This window comes from Gadus chalcogrammus, chromosome 17, assembly GCF_026213295.1.
Source record: "Gadus chalcogrammus isolate NIFS_2021 chromosome 17, NIFS_Gcha_1.0, whole genome shotgun sequence".
Taxonomy (NCBI): domain Eukaryota; kingdom Metazoa; phylum Chordata; class Actinopteri; order Gadiformes; family Gadidae; genus Gadus; species Gadus chalcogrammus.
The window spans coordinates 8,799,039-8,824,014 of NC_079428.1; the positions used below are offsets into that span (position 1 = coordinate 8,799,039).

Sequence of the window (24,976 nt, forward strand, 5' to 3'; positions counted from 1 at the left end):
TCTCCTCTCTCCCCTCTACCCTCTCCCCTCTCCTCTCTCCCCTCTCCACTCCCACCTCTCCCCTCTCCTCTCTCCCCTCTCCACTCCCACCTCTCCCCTCTCCTCTCTCCCCTCTCTCCTCTCCTCTCTTCCCTCCCCCCTCCCCTCCCCCCTATCCTCTCTCCCCTCCCCTTTCTCCCCTCCCCCCTCTCCTCTCTCCCCTCTCCTCTTTCCTCTTTCCCCTCTCCCCTCTCCCCTCTCCCCTCTCCCCTCTCCCATCTCCTCTCTCCTCTCTTCCCTCCCCCCTCCCCTCCCCCCTCTCCCCTCTCCTCTTTCCTCTTTCCCCTCTCCCCTTTCCCCTCTCCCCTCTCCTCTCTCTCCTCTCCCCTCTCCCCTCTCCTCTCTCCCCTCTCCCCTCTCCCCTCTCCTCTTTCCTCTTTCCCCTCTCCCCTTTCCCCTCTCCCCTCTCCTCTTTCCCCTCTCCCCTCTCCTCTTTCCCCTCTCCCCTTTCCCCTCTCCCCTCTCCTCTTTCCCCTCTCCCCTCTCCTCTCTCTCCTCTCCCCTCTTCCCTATCCCCTCTCCCCTCTCCCTGCAGGACATGCCTTGCCCAGTTCCGCTACATCGGGAAGAGATCCATCGGCAGGTGAGGCCTCCAGGATGGACCACAGAGGGTCTAGCTGCTGTCCTGAACTCCATGAGTGTGCGATGGGCCTGGGGGTTTGACACATGGGGGAGTCGATGCCCTGGGTGGGGTGTGGTCTGGGTGGACCTACCCTGGGAGAGTCTGGGGCGGGGGTCTGTGGGAGTATATGTCGAGGCAGAGGGTTTGCAACTGCATATTTGTTTTTGGGGCTACACAGTCATGGTAGGGCACCAACTCAAACACACCCGCTAAGTAAACACTGCATGCATTTCACACTGCAGTGGCTAAATGAAAAAGGAAGACATGTCTCGACTCTCCTGAGAGAAAATGACAGTTTATAAAGATTTACTCATCCTCTTGGAGGATGAGTAACACACAGTTTATTTCTGTGTGTTTAAGGGAGGGGTTGGAGGGATGGCACAGGATGGCTAGGGTTTAGCATCAGGTTGGCTATGGTTTAGCCAAAAAAGCGGCGGTTGATAACTTCTCCGAAATGAGTGCATTCATAATTAATTTGAGAGCGGTAACCTTGTGGCCGCCAACACATCTTCAAGTGCTTGGGTGACCTGATGCAAGCTCACATTTCACCAAGAGCTGTGAAAAAAACAAACAAAAGCACAGCTTGCATTGATGACGACAGTCGTGCTACGTGAGTAACAAATACAAAACTGATCGCATAATGATTTGTGTGCACCGATGTGTTAGTTGTATGTGTCTTTTTTGCACATGATTCTCATAGTGATATGACATCATACACATAAACATCTCGTTCACACTCTCACACACACACACACACACACACACACACACACACACACACACACACACACACACACACACACACACAAACACACACATATATGTCATAGATGCATCTTGGCTATTGTTTTATCCCATCAGCGAATGGTTTTTATCATCCGTTTGAGGAGACTAAGGGCCTATTTCAAACAAACATACAATTTCCCCCGAGTCACTGAATCTGTCAGGGTCAGCAGACATACTCAACCAACTCTTCTTGTGCCTGCCGTGCGTCATTCTGTGGGCTTTGGTGTCCCAGTGTTGTGGTTCACTCCGGTCTGTTCTGCTCCGAACTCATGCAGGGTCCAGGATGCGTGGGCCTCCAGGCTGTTCTCCACCGACAGGAAGTCCCAGACCATGCCTGCCATGCGTTGTAACCGGGCCAGCCTGGTGCACACCAAGATCCAGCAGTTTGGCACCATGGACACCTCCCTCACACTCAACATAGGTACCTCAGGAGTGTGTGAGCGCGGGTGTGTGTCCGTGTGTCCGTGTGTCCGTGTGTCTGTGTGTGGGTTGGCTGTTTCTGACCCTCAACGCCCCCCATCTTCCCAAGTCAATATATATCACTTTTATGTGTGTGTGTGTGTGTGTGTGTGTGTGTGTGTGTGTGTGTGTGTGTGTGTGTGTGTGTGTGTGTGTGTGTGTGTGTGTGTGTGTGTGTATCACTGTGTGGGTATGTATGACTGTGTGTGTGTGTGTGTGTGTATCACTGTGGGTATGTATGACTGTGTGGGTATGTATGACTGTGTGTGTGTGTGTGTGTGTGTGTGTGTGTGTGTGTGTGTGTGTGTATCACTGTGTGTGTATGTATGACTGTGTGTGTGTGTGTGCAGGCAATGGTCTGTCTGAGGCAGAGGTCCACCACCAGGCCCTGCTGGAGGGGAACATCTCTACTGAGGTGTGTCTCACCGTCCTGGACGTTCTCTCGCTCTTCACACAGTGCTTTAAGGTACACACACACACACACACACACACACACACACACACACACACACACTCACACTCACACTCACACTCACACTCACTCTCTCTCTCTCTCTCTCTCTCTCTCTCTCTCTCTCTCTCTCTCTCTCTCTCTCTCTCTCTCTCTCTTTACCCTGCTGTGGAGGTTGGCAGTTCCAGTTCCACCAGGTCTCGTATTGCACACCAGCCCTTTGACTCATCGGTTTGAACAACCCGGTGGTTGAGAACTTCTCCGAAATGAGTGCATAATTAAGTTGAGAGCGGTAACCATGTGGCCGCCATGGGTTGCCGCCGGGCAAGTCCAAACACATCTTCAAATGCTTGGGTCAACAGATGCAAGCTCACATTTCACCAAGAGTTGTGAAAACAAACTAAAGCACAGCTTGCATTGACGACGACAGTCGTGCTATGTGAGTCATAAAGCCAAAACTGATCGCAATAATGATTTTTGTGCACCAATGTGTTGTTGTATGTGTCTTTTTTGCACATGATTCTAGCAGTGATATGATGTCCTAAACATCTCGTTCACACACACACACACACACACACACACACACACACACACACACACACACACACACACACACACACACACACACACACACACACACACACACACACAAACAAACACATATATGTCATATATGCATCTTCAACCTATATTACATTACACAGTGAAAATAGGTAACATATTTGGTGTGTGTGTATGTGTGTCTGTGTGTGTGTGTGTGTGTGTGTGTGTGTGTGTGTGTGTGTGTGTGTGGGGTGGGGGGATCCTCAGAACAAGTTGCTGGACAACGACGGCCACAACGTGCTGATGAAGAAGGTGTTTGACGTCTACCTGACCTTCCTGAAGGTTGGCCAATCAGAAGCAGCGCTCAGACACGTCTTTGCGGCGCTGCGGGCCTTCATCAACAAGGTGGATGGAACACACACACACGCACGCACACAGGCACACATACACACAAACACACACAAACACATATATACACATACACATACACGCACACATACACACATACACATACACACATACACACGTTCTTTTTTGCAACATCCTAGATATACAAATTAGTTAAACTGAGTATTTTCTTATTGGACTAACAAACTAACTAAGTGTGGATGTTTTTGTGTGCTTGTGTGTATGTAAGGGTGTGTGTGTGTGTGTGTGTGTGTGTGTGTGTGTGTGTGTGTGTGTGTGTGTGTGTGTGTGTGTGTGTGTGTGTGTGTGTGTGTGTGTGTGTGTGTGTGTGTATGTGTCAGTGTGTGTAAGAGTCGGTGATAACATCGACATAACAAACATTTGGGATTACCAGAGTTTGCCTTGAAGTGTCCGATTCAGGTTGAACTGTCCCTCCTGAGTCAACAGAACAGGGTTTAGGTGTCTTGAGCGTCCTGTGTAACTTGACTTCGGCTTCACAGGCTGTGCTAGGCCCTTGGTACACTGTGCTATGTACCCATGCCCTTGTTTTATCAATACTGTCCCATTCGACGGTGCCCTCTCTCTCAATCTCCATCTCTCGCTTCTTCCCTCCCTTCTCTCGTTCCCCCTCTCTCCCCCCTCCCCTCCCCCCCCCCCGCCTCTCCTCTCCCCCCCCGCCCAGTTCCCGGTGGTGCTGTTCAAGGGCCGGGTGACCCTGTGTGCGGCGCTGTGCTGCGAGGCGCTGACCTGCTGCGTGTCGCGGCTGGCCTCGCTGCGGGCCGAGGCCGCCGGCCTGCTCTACCTGCTCATGAGGAACAACTACGAGTTCACCAAGCGCAAGACCTTCCTGCGCACGCACCTGCAGGTAACGCTCACGCGCACACGTGCACGGGCGCACGCACTCGGACGCATGCGCTCACGCGCATACGTACACGCACGTCGCACACACAGGAGCGCGCACACACACACACACACACACACACACACCTGTTTGCTCTGTTTGTCATTGCTCAAGCATAGGGGTGCAACGGATCAAAAAACTCACGGTTCGGATCGTTCCTCGGATCAGAGTCACGGATCGGATCATTTTTCGGATCAGCAAAAAAAATAAAAAAATAGCGTTTGTGATTGCTTTAGCCCGGTCTGATTGTGGAAGAAGGGGCTGCTTAAATGCCGCGGTGATGAGCGGTTGTTGAGCCGCTTTCGGTTTCACTCCTGTCAGTGAAACACCGGGGTGATGTCGCTGTAAATGCGTGGCCATGCTCGATGTGTTTTTCTTTATGTTAGCAATCGCTATGTCAGCTACGTGTTACGTCTGTGTGGTAACCTAGGCGACAGGTTTGTGTGGCAGCGCGAGTATGGAAACAGACGTAGCACTGGAGGCAGCAGTTATCGTTACAGTAGTCACCGAAGTCTAGCCTACTTTTATTTTCCATGCCCACTGTTCTTCATGTTGTACGCTGAGGACAATAAATCACAACGAGCCATAGGACTGTTTGCTTATTGAAAAGGGAACTGTTGCGGACTTTTACCCAGAGCGTGTTAAGTAGCTCTGTCCCTGGAACTAGCAGGAATGGTTACGGCTGTGTGTGGACTGAACATGCGCAATTTTTTTTTTCATAAATCAATCCGCGGATCATGCGTGTGCCGAACCGAAATAGATGATCCGAACGGATCACGGATCAATGATGATCCGTTGCACCCCTACTCAAGCATCTATTTTTGTATTTCTTAGCACTAGTAGTACTTTTATTGATTTGTATTGTATCCTGTGTCTTCCAAGGCTGCTGTCCTGTATCAAAGGAATTTCCCCTCTGGGGTATGAATAAAGTTGTGCCTATCGATCTATATTGTACCCTGAGTAGGATGGCTGTATTTGTGAGCAGTTCCACCGCCTATGGGAACAAGGGACTCTTTTCGCGTCATTTCTTGTTTCTCAACTGTGTTACTGGAAAACCATGTTTGTATTATCAGATCAGATGATCAGTTAATCTTCCCATTTGGCTGGAGCACTCTTGGGCTGCTAGTTACTCACTTGTTCTCTTGAGAAAGAACATCCTTCCTCTCTCTCTCACATCTTATGTTTCACACAGCCCTCCGCCCCACACACACACACACACACACACACACACACACACACACACACACACACACACACACACACACACACACACACACACACACACACACACACACACACACACACACACACACACACACAACCACACACACGTGTACACACAGGCACACACCCACAAACACTGTTACGATAGTGGACCCAAATCCACAGCGAAGAGAACACTCACACAGAATGAAAATCAAAAAGGAATTTACTGACGACACAAATATTTGATAATGACTGGTGAGGCAGGGACAAGATGGGGCAGGCAGACTGGGAACCGGCATGGTTCAGTGATGGGCTGGCAGTTTGACTGACAGGCTTTGTTATTGTTACGGTAGTCAGGCGATGGCACCGTAGCACGTGAGTCGTCGAACTGAGTGAAAGGTCGGCAACAGGCGCTTAGTCAGAGAGGCTGTTACTTAAGAAGGAACTCACTGAAGAGCTCTCTGAATCCGGGCCATACCTCACACCAGGTGAGGACAACAGTAGGAGGAGGTCTTTCTGGAACCGTGCCCGTGTAGCTAGGGGCAAAGACTGTGACGCTGGCCGCCGCTAGGAGGTCGAAGTGGGGGGGGGCGTACACACACACACACACACACGTACATACACACACACACACAGTGGGGGGTTGAACTAACATGCAGTAGCAGTTTTGTGATTTTCCTCTCTGTTTTTTTGTCTTTCTACTGCCACCAACCACCCTTTCCAACCCCATTCTCCTGCCTCTCCTGCTCTCCTTCCTTCCCCCTAACCTCCTCTCATCTCCTTCTCCTCCTCTCTGTCTCTCCACTCTTCTTCTCTCCCCCTCCTCCTCCTCCTCCTCTCTCCTCCCCCCTCCTTCTCCCTCACCTCCTCACCACTCCCTCTGCGTCCTCCCTCCCCCCCTCCTCCTGCTGCTCCTCCTCCCCTCTCTCTTGCTCCTCCACTCTCCCCCCCCTCCCCCCCTCCTCCCCTGGGCTCAGATCATCATAGCAGTGAGCCAGCTCATCTCTGACGTAGCCCTAACCGGTAGCTCCCGCTTCCAGGAGTCCCTGTCCATCATCAACAACTTTGCCAACAGCGACAAGGTCATGAAGGTAGAGCCAGAACCATCTCTCTCACTCTCTCTCTCTCTCTCTCTCTCTCTCTCTCTCTCTCTCTCTCGCTCTCGCTCTCGCTCTCGCTCTCTCTTTCTTTCTCCTTCATATAAGATCCCTTTCGTCGGTCTGCCTTTTTCTCTCTTAGTAATAGATCATAACTGTGTGCGTATACACTTGACACACATCTTGGAGTGTTGTCTGTTATCAGTTTTTTTGGTGCCCACGTACACCCTGCGCATACATGCAGGGGCACGTGTCGGCGTCTATGCGTCAGCGTGCCTCTCGAAATTGCATGAACTCGTCGCTTACATGCTTGTGTGTGTGTGTGTATACGTGTGTTTGTTTGTGTATACGTGTGTTTGAGTGTGTTTACGTGTGTATGTGTGTGTGTTTACGTGTGTGTGTGTGTGTGTGTTCGTGTGTGTTTACGTGTGTGTGTGTTTGTGTGTGTTTACGTGTGTGTGTTTGTGTGTTTGCCCGCGTGTGTCTGCGTGCGTGTGTGCGTGTGTTTGTGTGTGCGTGTGTGCGCGCGTGTGTGGGTGCGCGTGTGTGCGCGTGTGGCCCCCAGGCGACGGCGTTCCCGGCGGAGGTGAAGAGCCTGACCAAGCGCATCCGCACGGTGCTGATGGCCACGGCCCAGATGCGGGAGCACGAGCGTGACCCCGAGATGCTGCTGGACCTGCAGTACAGCCTGGCCCGCTCCTACGCCAGCACGCCCGAGCTGCGCCGCACCTGGCTGGACAGCATGGCCCGCGCACACCTCAAGAACGGGGACCTGTCCGAGGTACCCCGGCCCCCTGCCCTTCGGCCCCCGGCCTCTGCGCCCCCCCCCCCATCCGTCCATCCGCTGACCCCTGTCTGTTGACCTCGGCCTGGAGAGTGTTAAGGCCTGGAGAGCGTTAAGGCCTGGAGAGCGTTAAGGCCTGGAGAGCGTTAAGGCCTGGAGAGCGTTAAGGCCTGGAGAGCGTTAAGGCCTGGAGAGCGTTAAGGCCTAGAGAGCGTTAAGGCCTAGAGAGCGTTACGGCCTGGAGAGCGTTACGGCCTGGAGAGCGTTAAGGCCTGGAGAGCGTTACGGCCTGGAGAGCGTTAAGGCCTGGAGAGCGTTAAGGCCTGGAGAACGTTAAGGCCTGGAGAGCGTTAAGGCCTGGAGAGCGTTAAGGCCTGGAGAGCGTTAAGGCCTGGAGAGCGTTACGGCCTGGAGAGCGTTAAGGCCTGGAGAGCGTTAAGGCCTGGAGAGCGTTATGGCCTGGAGAGCGTTAAGGCCTGGAGAGCGTTAAGGCCTGGAGAGCGTTAAGGCCTGGAGAGCGTTAAGGCCTGGAGAGCGTTATGGCCTGGAGAGCGTTAAGGCCTGGAGAGTGTTACGGCCTGGAGAGCGTTACGGCCTGGAGAGCGTTAAGGCCTGGAGAGCGTTAAGGCCTGGAGAGCGTTAAGGCCTGGAGAGCGTTAAGGCCTGGAGAGCGTTAAGGCCTGGAGAGCGTTAAGGCCTGGAGAGCGTTAAGGCCTGGAGAGCGTTAAGGCCTGGAGAGCGTTACGGCCTGGAGAGCGTTACGGCCTGGAGAGCGTTAAGGCCTAGAGAGCGTTAAGGCCTGGAGAGCGTTAAGGCCTGGAGAGCGTTACGGCCTGGAGAGCGTTACGGTCTGGAGAGTGTTAAGGCCTGGAGAGCGTTACGGTCTGGAGAGTGTTAAGGCCTGGAGAGCGTTACGGCCTGGTGATCAGGCGATAGGGACCGCGGTTGTGCTTTAAATATGCTGATTCAAATCAACAGCGATCCATCTGTTGCTGCCGTGGGTCAGATCCGAGCCAACATTCCCTTTGCTTTCTGTTATATTTTATTCTTATATTGACCTCTGATTTGGTACGATAACAATGGATATTTATTACTGAGAGGAGCATGGGACAATAAACAGAAAAGTGTCTGGTTCCTGGTTGTGCTTCTGTTGATTGATTTGTTCATTTTTCCTGCAGGCGGCCATGTGTCACGTCCACGTGGCAGCACTGGTGGCAGAGTACCTCCACAGGAAGAGTAAGAGCACACACACACACACACACACACACACACACACACACACACACACACACACTCACACTCACACACTCACACACACACACACACACACGCGCGCACACCTAGAAACGCGCGCACACACCTAGAAACATACACACACACACACACACCTAGAAACATACACATACACACACACCTAGAAACATACACACACACACACACCTAGAAACATACACACACCTAGAAACATACACACACACACACACACACACACACACACACACACACACACCTAGAAAAATACACACACACACACACACACACACACACACACACACACACACACACACACCTAGGAACACACACACACACACACACACACACACACACACACACCTAGGAACACACACACACACACACACCTAGGAACACACACACAGAAACACACACAAACAAACCTAGGAACACACACACGCACGCACGCACACACACAGGACCACCTCTTAGGGAAACAGTGTGCGCTAACCTGTGTGTTTCTTCCTCGTAGTGGGGCTGTTATTGCATGGTTGAATGATCCTTCCAGGATTAATTAAGACTTATCTTATCTCTATAATCTCTTATGATCCTGAACATCCTTATTCTGTACATCAATCACGTGCACTTCTGAAGTGCTGTCAAAAACTGATTCTGACTCACGCAGACACAAACAAACACACACACACTGATGTGAGGCTAATATAATTAAGAAGGAAGTGGTCAATAGGGTGTGCAGGCAAGCATGCACACACACAGACACACACACACACACACACACACAAACACACATATGCAGGCACACACACAAACAAACAAACGCACCCGAAACCAAGGCGTGGTGTTAATCTCCTTGTCGGAGTGACATGCAAACGAATGATGAGGTTTGTGTGTGTATGCGTGTGTTATGGGTTGTTATCGTGGTCTTATCAGGTGATGGGAATTTGCGTTGGTTGTGGGCGCCAGTCTTTCCAAGGACAAACAGCATGTCGCATTCATCCCTGTTTTGTTTAACAAAATGTCTCTAACTCTCACTACATGGTGGTTAAGAACTATACTCTCACTACATGGTGGTTAAGAACTATACTCTCACTACATGCTGGTTAAGAACTATACTCTACCTACATGGTGGTTAAGAACTATACTCTACCTACATGCTGGTTAAGAACTATACTCTCACTACATGCTGGTTAAGAACTATACTCTCACTACATGCTGGTTAAGAACTATACTCTAGCTACATGCTGGTTAAGAACTATACTCTCACTACATGCTGGTTAAGAACTATACTCTCACTACATGCTGGTTAAGAACTATACTCTCACTACATGGTGGTTAAGAACTATACTCTCACTACATGCTGGTTAAGAACTATACTCTCACTACATGCTGGTTAAGATGTTAACCTCTACTGCTAAGTTAGGGAAACATAGAATCTGCTACGGAAATCAGTCAGAGTGGAGGCACGGTCAGACTGAAGACGGAAATGGAGAGGGACACGGTGATACGTCAGTCTGGCTGGTATCAGGCTACTGTAACCATGCTCTGTGCACTCCCATTTCAAATCTAAAAAATATTGACACTAACCGTCCCTGCAACGCACAGACGTGTGTCCAAGTCAATGTCCAATGTCTGCATGCTGGCCATAAAGCCATAAAGGCGCATATCTGATTGGCTATGTGTGTTTAATTGCCCAGAGCTGTTTCCGAGCGGGCTGGCGCCGTTCAAGAAGGTGACGTTCAACATCGACGAGGAGGCCGCGATGAAGGAGGACTCGGGCATGCAGGACGTGTACTACACCGAGGTCGGTCCTACCCCAGCCTGCCCCACCACTGAGGGTCCGGTGGTGCCCCCAGAGACTAGTCCGGGTTATCAATGTAGGGCAGGATGACATGGCATCGTTCATACTAATGTTTATGAAGAGCCTGTGACCGGAACATTGAGTGACGCTTTCGCATCATAACGCAACGGAATGCGTCTCGTCAGAACGAGCTTTGCTGAGCTTCTTTATTTAGCAATCATACATGTTCTCCTGAGGTGTTTTGCCTGGACGAGCTTAGTTGTTTCTGTCAAGGAGGCATCACGGTACTCCACCTAACCTTATGCACTTTGTTTGGCTTAGCAACTACATTTAGCATGCACTCATACCAGGTGTTTTGTGTGGACTAGCTTAGCGTAGCCTCTGCCTGGAGCGTGCTAGCGGCCCTTGCGTCGTAGCATAGGGTTTCAAGCGGACTAGCAGAGCCCGGCTGGCGCCGTCGCTGTGTAACCGGGCGGTGTTCCCTCTCCAGGAGGTGCTGGTGGAGCATATGGAAGCCTGCGTGGAGGCCCTCTGGAAGGCGGAGCGCTACGAGCTCATCACCCACGTAGCCAAGCTCATCATCCCCGTCTACGAGAGGCGCCACGAGCTCATGGTACTGCGCACGCACTCAAGCACATGTAACACACACATGCACAAAACAAACACGCAAACACACGCACACACAGTTTTTCTCTTCACCCAGATGTTCACAACATTGCAAAATAGCATCTTGAGAGAAGGTTGTTCGTCGTAAACACAGCTGCGGAAAGTACCCAATAATGCACACACACACACACATACACACGCACGCGCACACACACCCACACACACACAACTTTACGTGTGTGCCACACTTGGCAGTTGCCTCTCCCCTCCCCTTGATGCTCCTCTGTGATAGTAAAAGCCCCGTAAAGGTCACAGAGGAGGAGGAGGTCGGCCGCTGGGAGTCAGTTGGGCTAGGGTAGAGAGGGTTCCTAATAAGGGGTGCCGCTGACCAACCAAGGTTCATGTCAGGACATGAACCTTGCAGAAGACAAGTCAATAAGTAGGACTTAGTAGTGTCAGAAGCGTGTGATGTAGAGAACAATCTATTCCCTCTCTCTCTCTGTCTCTGTCTCTCTCTCTCTCTCTCTCTCTCTCTATCTCTATCTCTATCTCTATCTCTATCTCTATCGCTCTCGCTCTCGCTCTCGCTCTCCATATCTCTCTCTTTCTCTCTCTCTCTCTCTCTCTCTCGCTCTCTCTCGCTCTCTCTCTCTCTCTCTCTCTCTCTCTCTCTCTCTCTCTCTCCTCCCCATCCTGTAGTGCGACCTCCTGCCCTGAACTGGAAAGGGGTCGAGGACTTCGACCGCCACATGCTCACCATAAACTCTCCCTCTGAGACACTTATTTGACAATCAAAGAAATGTTTATACAGTAAAGTGTAAACACAAACTCGCTCTCCCTCGCTCGGCCTCTCTCTGTGCAGAAACTCAGTCGCCTGTACGAGACGCTCACCAGGGCCTACAACAAGATCATGGAGGTGATGCAGTCTGGCCGCAGGCTGTTGGGCACCTACTTCAGGGTGGCCTTCTACGGACAGGTGAGGGACCAGGGGTGTGTGGCCAGGGTCAAGGGTTGTTGGAGGATGACCAAAGCTCGGTCTGGTCCTTCCAGTGACGTGCACGGACACCAAAGGGCTAATTTAATACATGTTATGACTGAGATTATTTCTTCCTGTCCTCAACCTTCCTGTCCTCCACCTTCCTCCATCAATCTTTCTCTCCTCTTTCTATTCTACGTCTTCCTCTCCCCCTCTTCCTGTCCGACATCTCCTTCTGCTGCATCTTCCTCTCCTCCAACTCCTTCCCCTCCATCTCCTCCCCTCCTCCCCTCCTCTTCCCCTCCTCCTCCCTCCTCCCCTCCTCTTCCCCTCCTCCTCCCTCCTCCCCTCCTCTTCCCCTCCTCCCCTCCTCCTCCTCCCCTCCTCCCCTCCTCTTCCCCTCCTCCTCTTCCCCTCCTCTTCCCCTCCTCTTCCCCTCCTCCCCTCCCCTCCTCCCCTCCTCTTCCCCTCCTCCTCTTCCCCTCCTCCCCTCCCCTCCTCCCCTCCTCTTCCCCTCCTCCTCTTCCCCTCCTCCTCCCCTCCTCCCCTCCTCTTCCCCTCCTCCTCTTCCCCTCCTCTTCCCCTCCTCCCCTCCCCTCCTCCCCTCCTCTTCCCCTCCTCCTCCCCTCCTCTCCCCCCCCTCCCCTCCTCCTGGTCTCCCCCCGTGCAGGGTTTCTTTGAGGAGGAGGACGGTAAGGAGTACATCTATAAGGAGCCCAAGCTCACGGGCCTGTCGGAGATCTCCCAGCGCCTCCTCTCCCTCTACGGAGACAAGTTTGGTGCAGAGAACGTCCAGATCATCCAGGACTCCAACAAGGTAGCGGTGATGGGTCGCAGGTGTCACATTCTGCTCCCGAAAGAGAGAAACGCTAGCTTTGGCAGTGCTGGTTTCCATCTGTTGTGTACTCAATGAGGAAACAGGGTTCAAAGGGAATTCGGATCTGGTGTGTTTGGATTTTTATTTATTTTTTTATTCTTACTTCCTACTTCTTGAACGACTTATTGTCGTTAAATTCATTCTGGGAATGGTACACGATAATTTGTGTCGTTTATTCATTGATTTTACAGATCTATTTAAATTGGACGGACCGTTCTTTAATGACTGATTCAAAGTCAAGGTAAATCATTCCTTGTCACCGGAAAAAAACGTGCCTTTCCTCACGGAAAACCTCCCGATTCCTTCTGTGCCCAGGTCAACCCCAAGGAGCTGGACCCCAAGTTGGCGTACGTCCAGGTGACCTTCGTCAAGGCCTACTTCGAGGAGAAGGAGGCGCCGGAGAAGAAGACGGCGTTCGAGAAGTGCCACAACATCAACCGCTTCGTGTTCGAGACGCCCTACACGCTGACGGGGAAGAAGCACGGCGGCGTGGAGGAGCAGTGCAAGAGGCGCACCGTCCTCACCAGTACGGGTGGTCCCATGTTCCCAGTGGCTCCCATGGTCCCAGTGGCTCCCATGGTCCCAGTAGCTCCCATGTTCCCAGTGGTCCCCATGTTCCCAGTGGTCCCCATGTTCCCAGTGGTCCCCATGTTCCCAGTGGCTCCCATGGTCCCAGTAGCTCCCATGTTCCCAGTGGCTCCCATGGTCCCAGTGGCTCCCTTGGTCCCAGTAGCTCCCATGGTCCCAGTGGCTCCCATGGTCTCAGTAGCTCCCATGGTCCATTCTAGATTTTCTAGCGTTTATTTTTTAGTTAGAAATTCTAGAAATATGTTTGTCTAAATTCGGAAATAACAAATTGGAAAACATGACGAATTCTGACGGAAGTGATGCTCAAAACGAATAAGTGAAAGAAAACCAATGTTTGTGTGTGGGTGAAAGGTAGCGGTTTAATGACCAAGCTAGCGGTACAACCTGCAGTTCAATCATTACCTGAAAAATCAAATGAATAAAGTACATCCAATGTAATTATTAACTCCTGAATCTGAAGTGTCCGTCTGCCTCACACTCCCTCTTCCTATCTTTCCTTCTTATTCTGTCATTGATCTTCTTTCTCTTTTTTTTCTCTCTTCCTTCCTTTCTCTCTTCCTGTACGTCCCCCTCCCCTCTCTCCGTCCCTCCGTGCCTCCCGTCCCCCAGCCTCCAACACCTTCCCCTACGTGAAGAAGCGGGTGGAGGTGGTGTCCGAGCGGCAGGTGGAGCTGAAGCCGGTGGACGTGGCCATCGACGAGATGCGAGCGCGCACGGCCGAGCTCACCAAGCTGTGCTCCAGCCCCGAGGTGGACATGATCAAGCTGCAGCTCATCCTGCAGGGCTGCGTCTCTGTGCAGGTGACCCACCAATCACGACGCTGGGTCGGTAGCCATCGACCAATCAGAAGGCGGAATCATTTTGTGTCGTGTTTTTGTAATTAAGCAGTTGAACGTGGGTTTTGTTGTTTTTATCTATCCATCAATCCTTCTATTTTCATGATTGCAATAACACACTGTTAACTGTGAGCAGTGAATATGTGTCATCAAAGAGCTGTCTTAGGGCTTAGTAAGATAGGGGGCGTCTTACTATCAAGGATGCCTACAGGTAAGTGGGCATTGAAAAACCCTAGCCACTAGACTATACTGCTCAACATGTAGGCCGTTGTGAGGGCTCCGGAAGCCCTGCAAAGCTCTGTTTATTAAGTTGTCAATTCAATTAAACCAGGCATGAACCAGGCATGTATATTCATTTGCAAAAATGGCCTGGGTTGGGCTACATTAATGGGCTCATGCTATATATTCAAACTAAATCATGCACACAGACCCGACTCACTGGAGGTGAGCAAAAACCTCTGAAACACCTGATTAATAGCACTGCATTTAGAAATACTAACACCTTGTTTGACGGAAAAAGGGCGTCTGTGTGTCTGTGCAAACGAGATCCCACCCCCACGTGTCTTAACATGCATGCCTGCATATTTGAAAACCGGTTCTCGGAGTTCACCACTTTCTCTGGTTGTGGGGCGGGGTGGGGGGGGGACTTTCTTGTTGCTTATGGACACAACAGGGAAGTTTGAGTACCAGGGGCCTCTATTATCAACCATGCGTAGAAAAAGCTCTTAATTCTCACTTACAAATGACATTGAGTATGTGCTTAAGCACCAAGAAATCTGTAATTATCAAAATTGCACAAGGACAAAGCGCAAGATAAACCATTGCACTACGTTTCAAACATTTCTCACAGCTATCTTTTATAGGGTTTGAAACAAATTAGGGAATTAGTCTGCTTAAACTTAGACAAAGGAGCAATGTAATGTTTTCTAATTACATAGGTGGAGGTTGACTGCTTAATGCATACGTTGAACCTCCTCTTCCTCTGTTGACTGGCGCACACAGCGCTCATAGAAACTCAGAGGCTGGGAATTGCGTAGCGTCAGCCCAAGATAAGGCTACAGTTGAGGACCCTCTCTCAGCCTCAGGTGTACACCTGTGCAGAGGTACGGCTGAATCCTGACGCTCCTGCTGCTGTGTGCAGGTGAACGCCGGCCCCATGGCCTATGCCAGGGCCTTCCTGGACGACAGCAGAACCAACCAGTCTGCCAGCAAGAAGGCCAAGGAGCTGAAGGACATATTCAGGTACGCCCTCCACACTTCTCCAGCCCTTCCCCTTCCCCTCCTCCCCCCGATCTCCTCACCCCTCCACCCCCTCCACCCATCTCGCCCCTCCACCTTCCTCCACCTCATTCCTCCACCCTCCCCACTCCTCCCCACACCATCACCCCTCCTGATGTTTGTTTGTACGGTGTGTGTGCGTACCCGTGCGTGCAGGCGTTTCGTGGAGGCGTGCAGCATAGCGCTGGACATGAACGAGCGCCTGATCAAGGAGGACCAGTTTGAGTACCAGGAGGGCCTGAAGTCCAACTTCAAGGACATGGTGAAAGAGCTGTCTGACATCATCCACGAAGAGGTGAGGGTTAGGTTACACACAGGTTACACACACTGAGCATTAAGGCTCAAAGGTACCACTTTCTTGAGCATGTTGAACAACTTTTTTGCATTTACATAGTACCTGTGGACCCTTTTTTTATTGATGGATTCCTCCACCAGATGAAGAGCAGGTCTCCAAAGAGTTTGGTGCCGATTGGCCATTCGTGGGGCTGCTGTAGTACGTTCCAAGTCAAACAATCAGCCCCGCCGCCCTGGGGACTCTAATCTGAAACAGTGTTCAGGCCTTACCGCATGTGCTGAACATCATTCAGAGTTTAAAATGTCATTATTCCTAGACGCATGATTTCGTCTAGGAATAATAACGTGGTCTCGGTGAATCACTCGTAAAGCTCGGTCGCTTGGGATGGTTAATACCTTTCTGTGACGCATAGCGGTCCTAGTTGTTCATTTAATACGTACGTACATGGCCCGAGAGAAGACCACAGATTGCATCACGCTGGTGATGAAGATAATAAAAGACAGATGATGTAAAAGAGCATTGTAAAATACAATACGGACCAGCAATACACACCCCCACTCACTTATCAGTGAATCATACGCATGCTTCCAATTCCAGTACGTTACAACACAGGTTCTGGATCTTGCGCTTCTTGCCTTTGTGTGTTTCTATTGGCAGCCTTCACATTTTTCAGCCTTGAACACAACTGTATCTAACCCCTGACTCTAACCCCTGACCTCTCTTTCTCTCTATTCTGCTGGCTCTTCAGCTCTGAGGACGGCCAGGTAAAGTGAGCGTCGTGGCAGACCCTGGTCCGACTGGAGACACCAGATTGTGTTTGTGTAAAAACATAACCTTAATGTCTGGCGTCCCGCTGGCCCCCTCTCGGTCACGTCAGTAGTATCCGCCGAAATGGGATCGCCCTGAGGCTCATTTAACGGCCGGTCGGAACAGGGTCATGATGTCGTAGAACAGTTGCCCACCGCATCAACACCCCTACCCGTCCATCGTCATCCCGTCCGTTGAGTTGTAGTTTACATGGAGCACAACGTTGCAGTACGACGCAAGCTTTACGACGCCTAAAAGTCTTTTCCATCTTTTTTGCTCATCTTGTTTCAAGCACTGGCCAGATGTTTTTATGTTGTACGGTATTGATGTAAGCCCAGGAAACCACAAGTCTTGGCAACTAGACTGGACTTTCTGTGACCAATGTTTCCAAGAGACTTTAAACTCTTGTGTGTTCATGCATATTTTTCACCCTACTCACCCCTTTCTTCCCCCTCATCCTCCCCCTTCCTCGACCCTCCTCCCTCCTCACCCATCCTCCCCCCCTTGTTCCTCCTCACCCCTCTACCCCCCCCCCCCCCTCCAGATCTACCCAGAGGACATGCGCTCGCTGCTGCAGGACTCCCTCCACGTGTTCAGTGCCATCAGTGGGACCACCAGCGCGGAGCTGGGCTAGGCGCCACCACACCCAGACACACCTCCCACCCCCTCTCCTCCGCCCACCCCCCATTCCTCTCAGCCCCCCCTCTGTGTTTCGTCCTGGCTCACACACTCTGCCCTCTTCCGCTGCGACTCAAGACTCCGCCCCCTGACAGGCTCCGCCCCCTGGCAGACCCCGCCCCCTGGCAGACCCCAACCCCTGGCAGACACGTGTCCGCAGAGGGGGTCATCCCCCTAAGGCTGGCGCGCTTCGCTTGGGCCATGCGGCCAAAGCGACGGCGGTTTCGACGAAGGGACCACAACGGGACACATGCTGGTGTTATGGCGTTCAGCGCAGTATTGAGCGTATGGATGTTCCTGAGAGCTGACGCCCCCAGGACTCAGTGACAGGGTGGTATGAGGGACCGATTTCGCAATCAGGTTTAGCCGTCGGAGGGAGTAGCCATGTTTAAAAAATGATTGATTTGAACACATTTTAGATTTTAAAGAAAGAGACATATTTCATATGAGTCAGTTTGAACATTGCTCAGTGGGCTTCGGTGCAAACTATAAAGAAAAACAAACACAGCATGTGAGTGCAACAAAGTCAGTAGTATAGAGAACGTAGGCTGGGTTTCAGGCAGCTCAACCTGTTCTTTAGGGTGTAGCTCAGTAGCTGGTGCATACTCGCATCCCAAACCAAGGTGTAAACGTACAGATAGTTTGCTTACAATTCTGTGCCTTTCCGCTGCCTTCTGAACGGGCAGGTCTAATTATAGAAATCGATTCTCACTCAGTTCTCACTCAGTATTTCACAAGTGCTACACTGAAAAAATGCCAATCAATGGATAGTAATCAATTGTACATAATGTATTGCCATCATGTAAATTAAATTCTGTGAATGAGGTATCTATGTATTTATATTTTTAACATCCACCTGACCATGGATGCACTTGTCAATTTTGCATTCGGATGCATTGTATGCCTAGTGCAGATGCTTGTCAAATAGACATATTGTAAAGACTATATTAACTAAACAATGTTTTGAAATTATTGGAAAATAATGGTTTGTCATTCATTTTTTGCTGGCATATAATTTGTTCATTGTCCTTTTACAAAAGTTGTGTAGGCCTAGACGGTGCATAATAATTAAAATGTGGGAGAAAAAAAAAATATTATACAACGGGTGGCTTAAATCCAGCGATCTGATTGGTTCATAACTGTTGTATAATGAGCGTATACATAACTGCTATGACGCCCAGTCATTTTGTGAAAGTTTGCATATCACTCCGCGCCTGGAAGTAGAAACGGTCACAAAATATAAAAGTAGTTGTATAAAAGCAATAGCACAGTTCACTGAAGCCTACAAATATGTTGAATGATGGAGAGGGTGTAAATGTTGTTACTCCGGGAGTGAGCAAGGCGATGGAGAGACTAACGAAAGCTTAGGCACACGGTGAGTGAACTGCTCCATAGGATAAATTGCCGGCGAACCGCTCTAGCCGAGTCTCTCTCGGAGTAGTCTCGCAAAGCCAGACCAAACTACAGCAAGTAGAATGTACCAAAGCCATATCAATTAAAGTCCCGCCCCGGTGAGGAGGACGCCTTGGAAGCGAGGGAGGTGGTTCTCCCTTCTAAACTCCACCCCAGCGCTGCTCGTCATTTCTACTCCAGTCGCTCCTTCTCACTCCATGGACTAGTATCAGTGTAGGGTTGGGATAAGCCTTTAACCAAAGCATTAGCTCCTTTTGCCTGAGTCCTGTGCTGGTATGACCCTGGGTGCCCACTGAAACATGTAGATATGCGGTGTCTAGTCCGTCGGAGTACAACCAAGACGCTCGAGTTGTTCCTGACCGGACTTTTATTTTGGAAATAGGTGGAATCCCCTAGGGTCGGATTGGACCATGATTTGCAGATCATTGGATTATTACATGTTGGTGATGTGCTTCGTTGTGACGATTCCAAAACGATGTAGAACAGGTGAATATTTTGATTCACATTTTTTTACGAAAAATCTTTCCAAGAATTGTGAAAGTAAATTATTTTTGGGATTACGGGAACCGGCCCGTATGCCCGGTAGTCTACCGAGTTGCCAGATTGGGCGGGAAATCTGGCAACACTGGTAGTCTGTGGTTTGGTATTCCCGAATTTGTTTCTCACACATGACGCACAATTTTCTCGTAGACTCCGTTACAATTTATATTACCGGTAAATCAATTAAAATTTGAATATTACGTCACTTCAAATGGGTGGTGGTCAGGGGGTTCTGGGCCATTGACATGTTGAGCGTAAACCCTTCATTATCCTTAATTTTGCTGAATTTGTATGAACTGATTTGTGCCTTTTTGCGTACGGAAGCATAAAGCATGCACTATATATAAATATAAATGCTGCTTTGAAAACTTATCTCAAGTTATAAAGAATTCCGAGATAAGTTTCATTGCAAATAATAATTAGTAGGCCTAATCATCATAATAATGATGATGATGATGATAATTCATAATTATTATTAATAATAATTTCTCAGAATTGCTGATGGCAAATAATAATTCTGTTCTATTTTTGTCTGAAGAGACGAGTTAGGATACCTCAAAATCCCAGGAGTTCTGGGAAGAGAGTTTTGGTTATTCCCATGGACCAACGCCAACTTTATGATACTTTAGTACCGTCGTGTAACGTTATGAGTATTGGAGCGATGTTGTATATGCAATCTGCCTCACGCCGTAGCCTTAGCCTTACCCCCTGCCCATAATCCATAGCTGCTCAGACGGAGATTCACCATGCACACACACCACGGTATTGATCCTGGAGAAACGCTGCAAAGTCAACAGATCAGAACATCAGATCAGAGCATCAGATCAGAACATGAGACCGAACATTAGACAGAAGATCAGATCAGAGCAGCAGATCAGAGCAGAAGATCAGATCAGAGCAGCAGATCAGAGCAGCAGATCAGATCAGAACATCAGATCAGAGCATCAGATCAGAGCATCAGATCAGAGCATCAGATCAGAGCATCAGATCAGAACGGGCTTTGCGTCTGGTCAACCCCAAACTCCTGAGGTGCGCAAAGTCGACAAATGAATCAATCAATGCAATCAATCTTACTTGAGGAAGCGAGTATCTCCCAGCGTCTCAAACATAAACAAAAATAAAACTGGATGAAAACTAAAAAGGGGGGACATGTTTTCTTTCTAGTGATTACATTATGGCGCCGTAGGATGTTTTTCAATTTGATGGTCCTGCATGACTTGAGCCTGTTTACAACATACTTTTCAGGGAACATCATAAACAGTTACCCTTAAAACAATGTACAGTATCAGTACTCGACTTAACCATTTCAAAGTATACATATTTAAAACGGTTCTGTCATACACTGACTTTTAAATTAGATTTCTTCCTTGCTGATTTAAGGGAGTTTTTTCTTGCCCTTATGGGGGCTTGGCGAAAGGGGGGTATCATAAATATCTGGCCTGTTAAGCCGTTTGGTTTCAGGCAGCTCAACTGTTCTTTAGGGTGTAGCTCGTGTAGCTTGAATTGAATTAATCTTTAACATGTCAAACCAGTGATACAATGATGCGCAAATGCAAATACACATCTCTATGGTTACAGCAGAAGAAAACATGTCACCACTCAGCGTTTCTAAGAACTCACTGAGGCCTTGTCTTATCCGTATCAGTATATGGCTCTGTCTCCATACTGATGCTATCTTCTTACTCGTAAAGATTTAATATGGGTTCAGTGATGCATGTCATGTTGGCGTCTGGGGAGCCGCCTTCCAGCATGTGATATGCAAGACGGATGAATGTTCACAATGAGGAGAAGGGGACTGACTTTGACGTCATGATCAATGGGCATTGGCGCAGTGTGTGGATGTGTAGGGCTCGTTCTGGACACACACACACACACACACACACACAAACCGACACTATAAAACATTTTCCAACGTAAATATTCCTCTCTTGAACATATGCCTAAGGTGGTTTTTTGTCTTTTTTATTCAGAGCTTCCACCTCCGCCATTCAACCTCTCCTACGAGTGGATTGATCCCTTTTTCATCCGTCTCACCTGGCAGGCACACCCTCTCAACCCCAACTGCTCGCTGAAATATATTCTTCATGCCCCGCATACAAAACCGGTAGGTCTTTAATTGAATTCCAGCTTCCCTCCTCCTTGTTATAAAGTGATGTAGTGGGCTAGGCCTACAAAGTGACGCTATAGATGGGTGCTGATCCAAATCACAAAGGCGTCATTACGGAGGGAATGATGATTGACAGTTAAGCATGTGTGTGTGTGTGTGTGTGTGTGTGTGTGTGTGTGTGTGTGTGTGTGTGTGTGTGTGTGTGTGTGTGTGTGTGTGTGTGTGTGTGTGTGTGTGTGTGTGTGTGTGTGTGTGTGCGCCATGTCATCTTCTCTCTTTTATTTTCCTAGGGCATTCCTTATGGTGTCAAAGAATACAAATTATTTTTGACGGATTTGAATTCCAACGTGACACTCACCCTAAAGACCACCACATCAACCCGGACGCCCCGGTGCCCGTATGAAGGCAGCAACCCTGTCTCCATAGTCGTCCCCCGCCAAGGTGAGGCGATCCTCCAGAGCGCCCAGTGATCAAGGGCTTCTAGAGGCAGGGTTTAACGTCTCGATACAACGTCACGAGAAGGGCTGGAGCCCGAGAACTGGGACCTAGAGAACAAAGGGATGGATGGGAGAGGGGTTTGGTGGTGCTTACCGTAGTTTTGAGGCAAAGCCGCCGTTTGTCAGGTCGTAGCCCGATGTACTTATCCCGAGCGGCTTGTAGGTCGATTTTGTAAACACAAATATTACAAAGAAAACAATCTGGGCCATTTACCGTGATTTGTATACTATATAAAACGTGTAGTTCCTAATGCCGTCACTACGTCAAGCCCATGTAACTCATTGACGTTAGGTGTTAGTGAGCAAAGGGATAACCTTGTATAGAAATAAACATCGGCATAACTGACTAACAAACAAGGTAGACCGAGTCCATGAACGATAATTCAAAGCATCTGCGTCTAACTGAGATGCTTGCAAAACAAAAGAGGCCTTGTTTTCTGAACCTGTCTAAAAGTTCAGGGTTTTACTAATGCCTTGAATCTGCATACTACAGAGTGGCTTATATATGGTATTTTGAATCATGCAACCCCCTTTTTACCACTCCTGCGGCTCATAGATAATACGGCTTTACGGTATTATAAACATGAGTCTAAAAATCAATCCCTTACTCTCGCCTAACTCTGTGTCGCCTAGTTCTTGAAATGTTGTTTAAAGAACTAGTCACAGAGGGTACCTTCAATTCCCCATTTATGATGGTGATTTTGTGCTGTTTGTACGTTGTTTAACGAAGGTCTTATCCATTTATTTATTTCAGTTAAACTCGTGACCGACTTCAAATTCTTCCTCTACCCACCCTGTGACGGGGGATCTTCCCAGACGTCTCTCTGTGGACAGCAGGCCACTTGGACCCCAGGCAATGGGACCTCAGGGCTGTCGGTATCCTACAGGTAAGAGGCACTGGTCCATTCATAGCTCACTGAAAAGCCTGTAAGGTCAAAGTCAACCCATAAACTAATTTATATATTTTTTAAATCAATAATGTATCTTTTATTATTATTATTATTATTTTTTACATAATTTTTGGTGCCCCCCCCAGGTACTTAGTGCCCTACGCACTCTGTGAATAGGGAGCGGCGGGCTCCCTATTCACAGAGTGCGTAGGGCACTAAGTACCCTAACCCTAACCCTAACCCTGTCGCTTTGGATAAAAACGTGTGCTTAATACCCTAAATGTAAAGTAAATGTAAACTAGTGTGGCCCCTACCTCCATGTTTTCTCTGCTCCCAGGCTGTGTGACCCAGCGTCCACCGAGCTGTCGCTGTGCCAGGACAACAGCGGTGGGCCGCAGCAAGGCTGTCACCTGACGGGGCTCCAAAACGAGAGAAAGGAAAAGGTCTGCATACTTTTCCGAGGAACGGTTGAAGGCCGAGCCCTGAACCAAACGTTCAAACGGCTTCCCCATGAACACAGTGAGTGAGCCGCCCCCAGTCCTGTCCTCTGTGATGTATACATGGTCACTTTGACCATTTTCTTCTCCTCATGTTAATAACATGTTAATACATGAAATGCGACCCTTTGATTGACACATTACTTGTCCTTGTTATATTTCTGCTTGGATGTTATGCATTGACATAGCAACGATTTGACGCAGCAACTCAAGCATGGCTGATGTCTCTTTTATGCGGCCGTTTCTTTGTTTAAACGATGTCTCCATAGTTCGAACTTTTCCGCCCAACGTGAGCGTCAGCGAGCAGGAGGGCCGTCTGAAAATCAGCTGGCAGCATGCCAAGGCCTGCCCAAACTCATGGAAGTACACCGTCAACTACAGCGAGTGCGACCGCCCCGCAGTGAGTAGGATTGTACATTCTATATTTTTTTCGTCACTTCCCTGCGGAGGGAACCCTCTTGTCTTGTTTTTATCAAGGTTTCTATCATGATTATTTAGGGTCGAATTTTGACCCTAAAGTATAATAATAAGGGGGGGGGCTTAGTGCGAAGGGGGTGTCCTATAACGTGGCCTGGCTGGGAAGCGCTTTGAGCCCCCTCTGTGAGCGGACCCTTCAGGACCGCACTCGTATTGGACCCTTCATCCATAACGTTGGCAGAGTATCTGCCTGCTGGGACCGGAAACGAAGAAGACATTTCTCAGCTTTAGCCCACCATCACGCTGAAGCCCTAATGCTGTCCTCCTCTCTCCTCTCCCAGAAGGCGGTCCCTTCCGGCTTAGCGATGGACCACCTGCTGGTGCCCTTCAACGAGGCCTGCCGCTACGAGATCCGCGTCCAGCCACTGTTGGAGGCCAGCTGTGGGTACGCCCAGGCAGAGAGGAGTGTTCTGCTTGTTTACAGTAGGTACCATCACGCCGTCCCGACCCCTTTGCTCAGCCTTCAGTTCCCCCCCCCCCCCCCCCCCTCCCTCGTTGGTTCCCTGGTTGCTTACATTCCCAGCACGTGCACTCTCGTTGCTATTTAAACTCCCCCGGGTCGGGCCCCCCTGTTTTTCCGTTTGTTGTTTGTGTTAAGCGGGGAGCGCTAAGGTTTATAGAGCTGTTTTTGCGGGCGTGCCAAGTCTCTTCAAAGTCTGGTGGGATTGATAAAGTGCTGGAGGGGAGCTGTGGTATGTGTGTACAGCAGTGGTCTACCTGCTTTAGACACTGCTGACGTGCGTGTGCCTGGCCTCTGTCGACACTTCCTGGTGTGACTTTGTGTTTTGAGAACTCGTTCAGAGGTTAAACCGTCCATGTGTGTTGACCTGCTCTGTGTCTCCAGTATCACTCCGCTATCATCCGCCCGCACATTCTCTGCCTCATCGCCGTGTTATTATGCAAAAATAAAGCTTGCGTCACCAACTGTCAAACGAGTAAGACGGTTCTTTTAATTTGTTGGGCTTCCCCTCCATTTTTTTATGGGGTTGTAAATGTTTACTCGCAGCTTAAGTTCCTTTTTTTTGGAGCCCGGGAGGAATTTCAAGCATCTGCACGAGACAATGCACAACTGTTGAATCACTGTTCCTTTTGTTGATCTTGCGTAAGATGACCTTCAAAGAAAACGTTTCCTTATCCCCTTCTTTTGTCTTTCTTAAGATGTTGGAAAAATTTGAAAAAGTTGAAAAGATACTAAAAGGTTTCCCCGTTGCCCAGACGATGGTGCGACCCCGGACCACTCCGTGCTGGTTGGCTGCGTGGTCGTGC

At 49.5% G+C, this 24,976-nt stretch overlaps 1 protein-coding gene across 1 annotated transcript in view; it reads left to right on the plus strand.

Annotated features, from left to right (window-relative positions):
* dock11 (dedicator of cytokinesis 11) overlaps positions 1-21,296 on the plus strand; it is a 79,828-nt gene extending 58,532 nt beyond the window's left edge. The window contains exons 38-55 of the mRNA XM_056576065.1: positions 575-622; positions 1,723-1,868; positions 2,257-2,372; positions 3,168-3,305; positions 3,991-4,173; positions 6,393-6,506; positions 7,078-7,293; positions 8,475-8,532; positions 10,245-10,351; positions 10,839-10,961; positions 11,817-11,930; positions 12,601-12,747; positions 13,123-13,333; positions 14,005-14,195; positions 15,373-15,473; positions 15,666-15,804; positions 17,156-18,664; positions 21,213-21,296. Coding sequence (XP_056432040.1) covers positions 575-622; positions 1,723-1,868; positions 2,257-2,372; positions 3,168-3,305; positions 3,991-4,173; positions 6,393-6,506; positions 7,078-7,293; positions 8,475-8,532; positions 10,245-10,351; positions 10,839-10,961; positions 11,817-11,930; positions 12,601-12,747; positions 13,123-13,333; positions 14,005-14,195; positions 15,373-15,473; positions 15,666-15,804; positions 17,156-17,245 — 2,242 coding nt within the window. The 3' untranslated portion in view covers positions 17,246-18,664; positions 21,213-21,296. The remainder of the gene's footprint in view (positions 1-574; positions 623-1,722; positions 1,869-2,256; positions 2,373-3,167; positions 3,306-3,990; positions 4,174-6,392; positions 6,507-7,077; positions 7,294-8,474; positions 8,533-10,244; positions 10,352-10,838; positions 10,962-11,816; positions 11,931-12,600; positions 12,748-13,122; positions 13,334-14,004; positions 14,196-15,372; positions 15,474-15,665; positions 15,805-17,155; positions 18,665-21,212) is intronic.
* Positions 21,297-24,976: the final 3,680 nt, after the last annotated feature.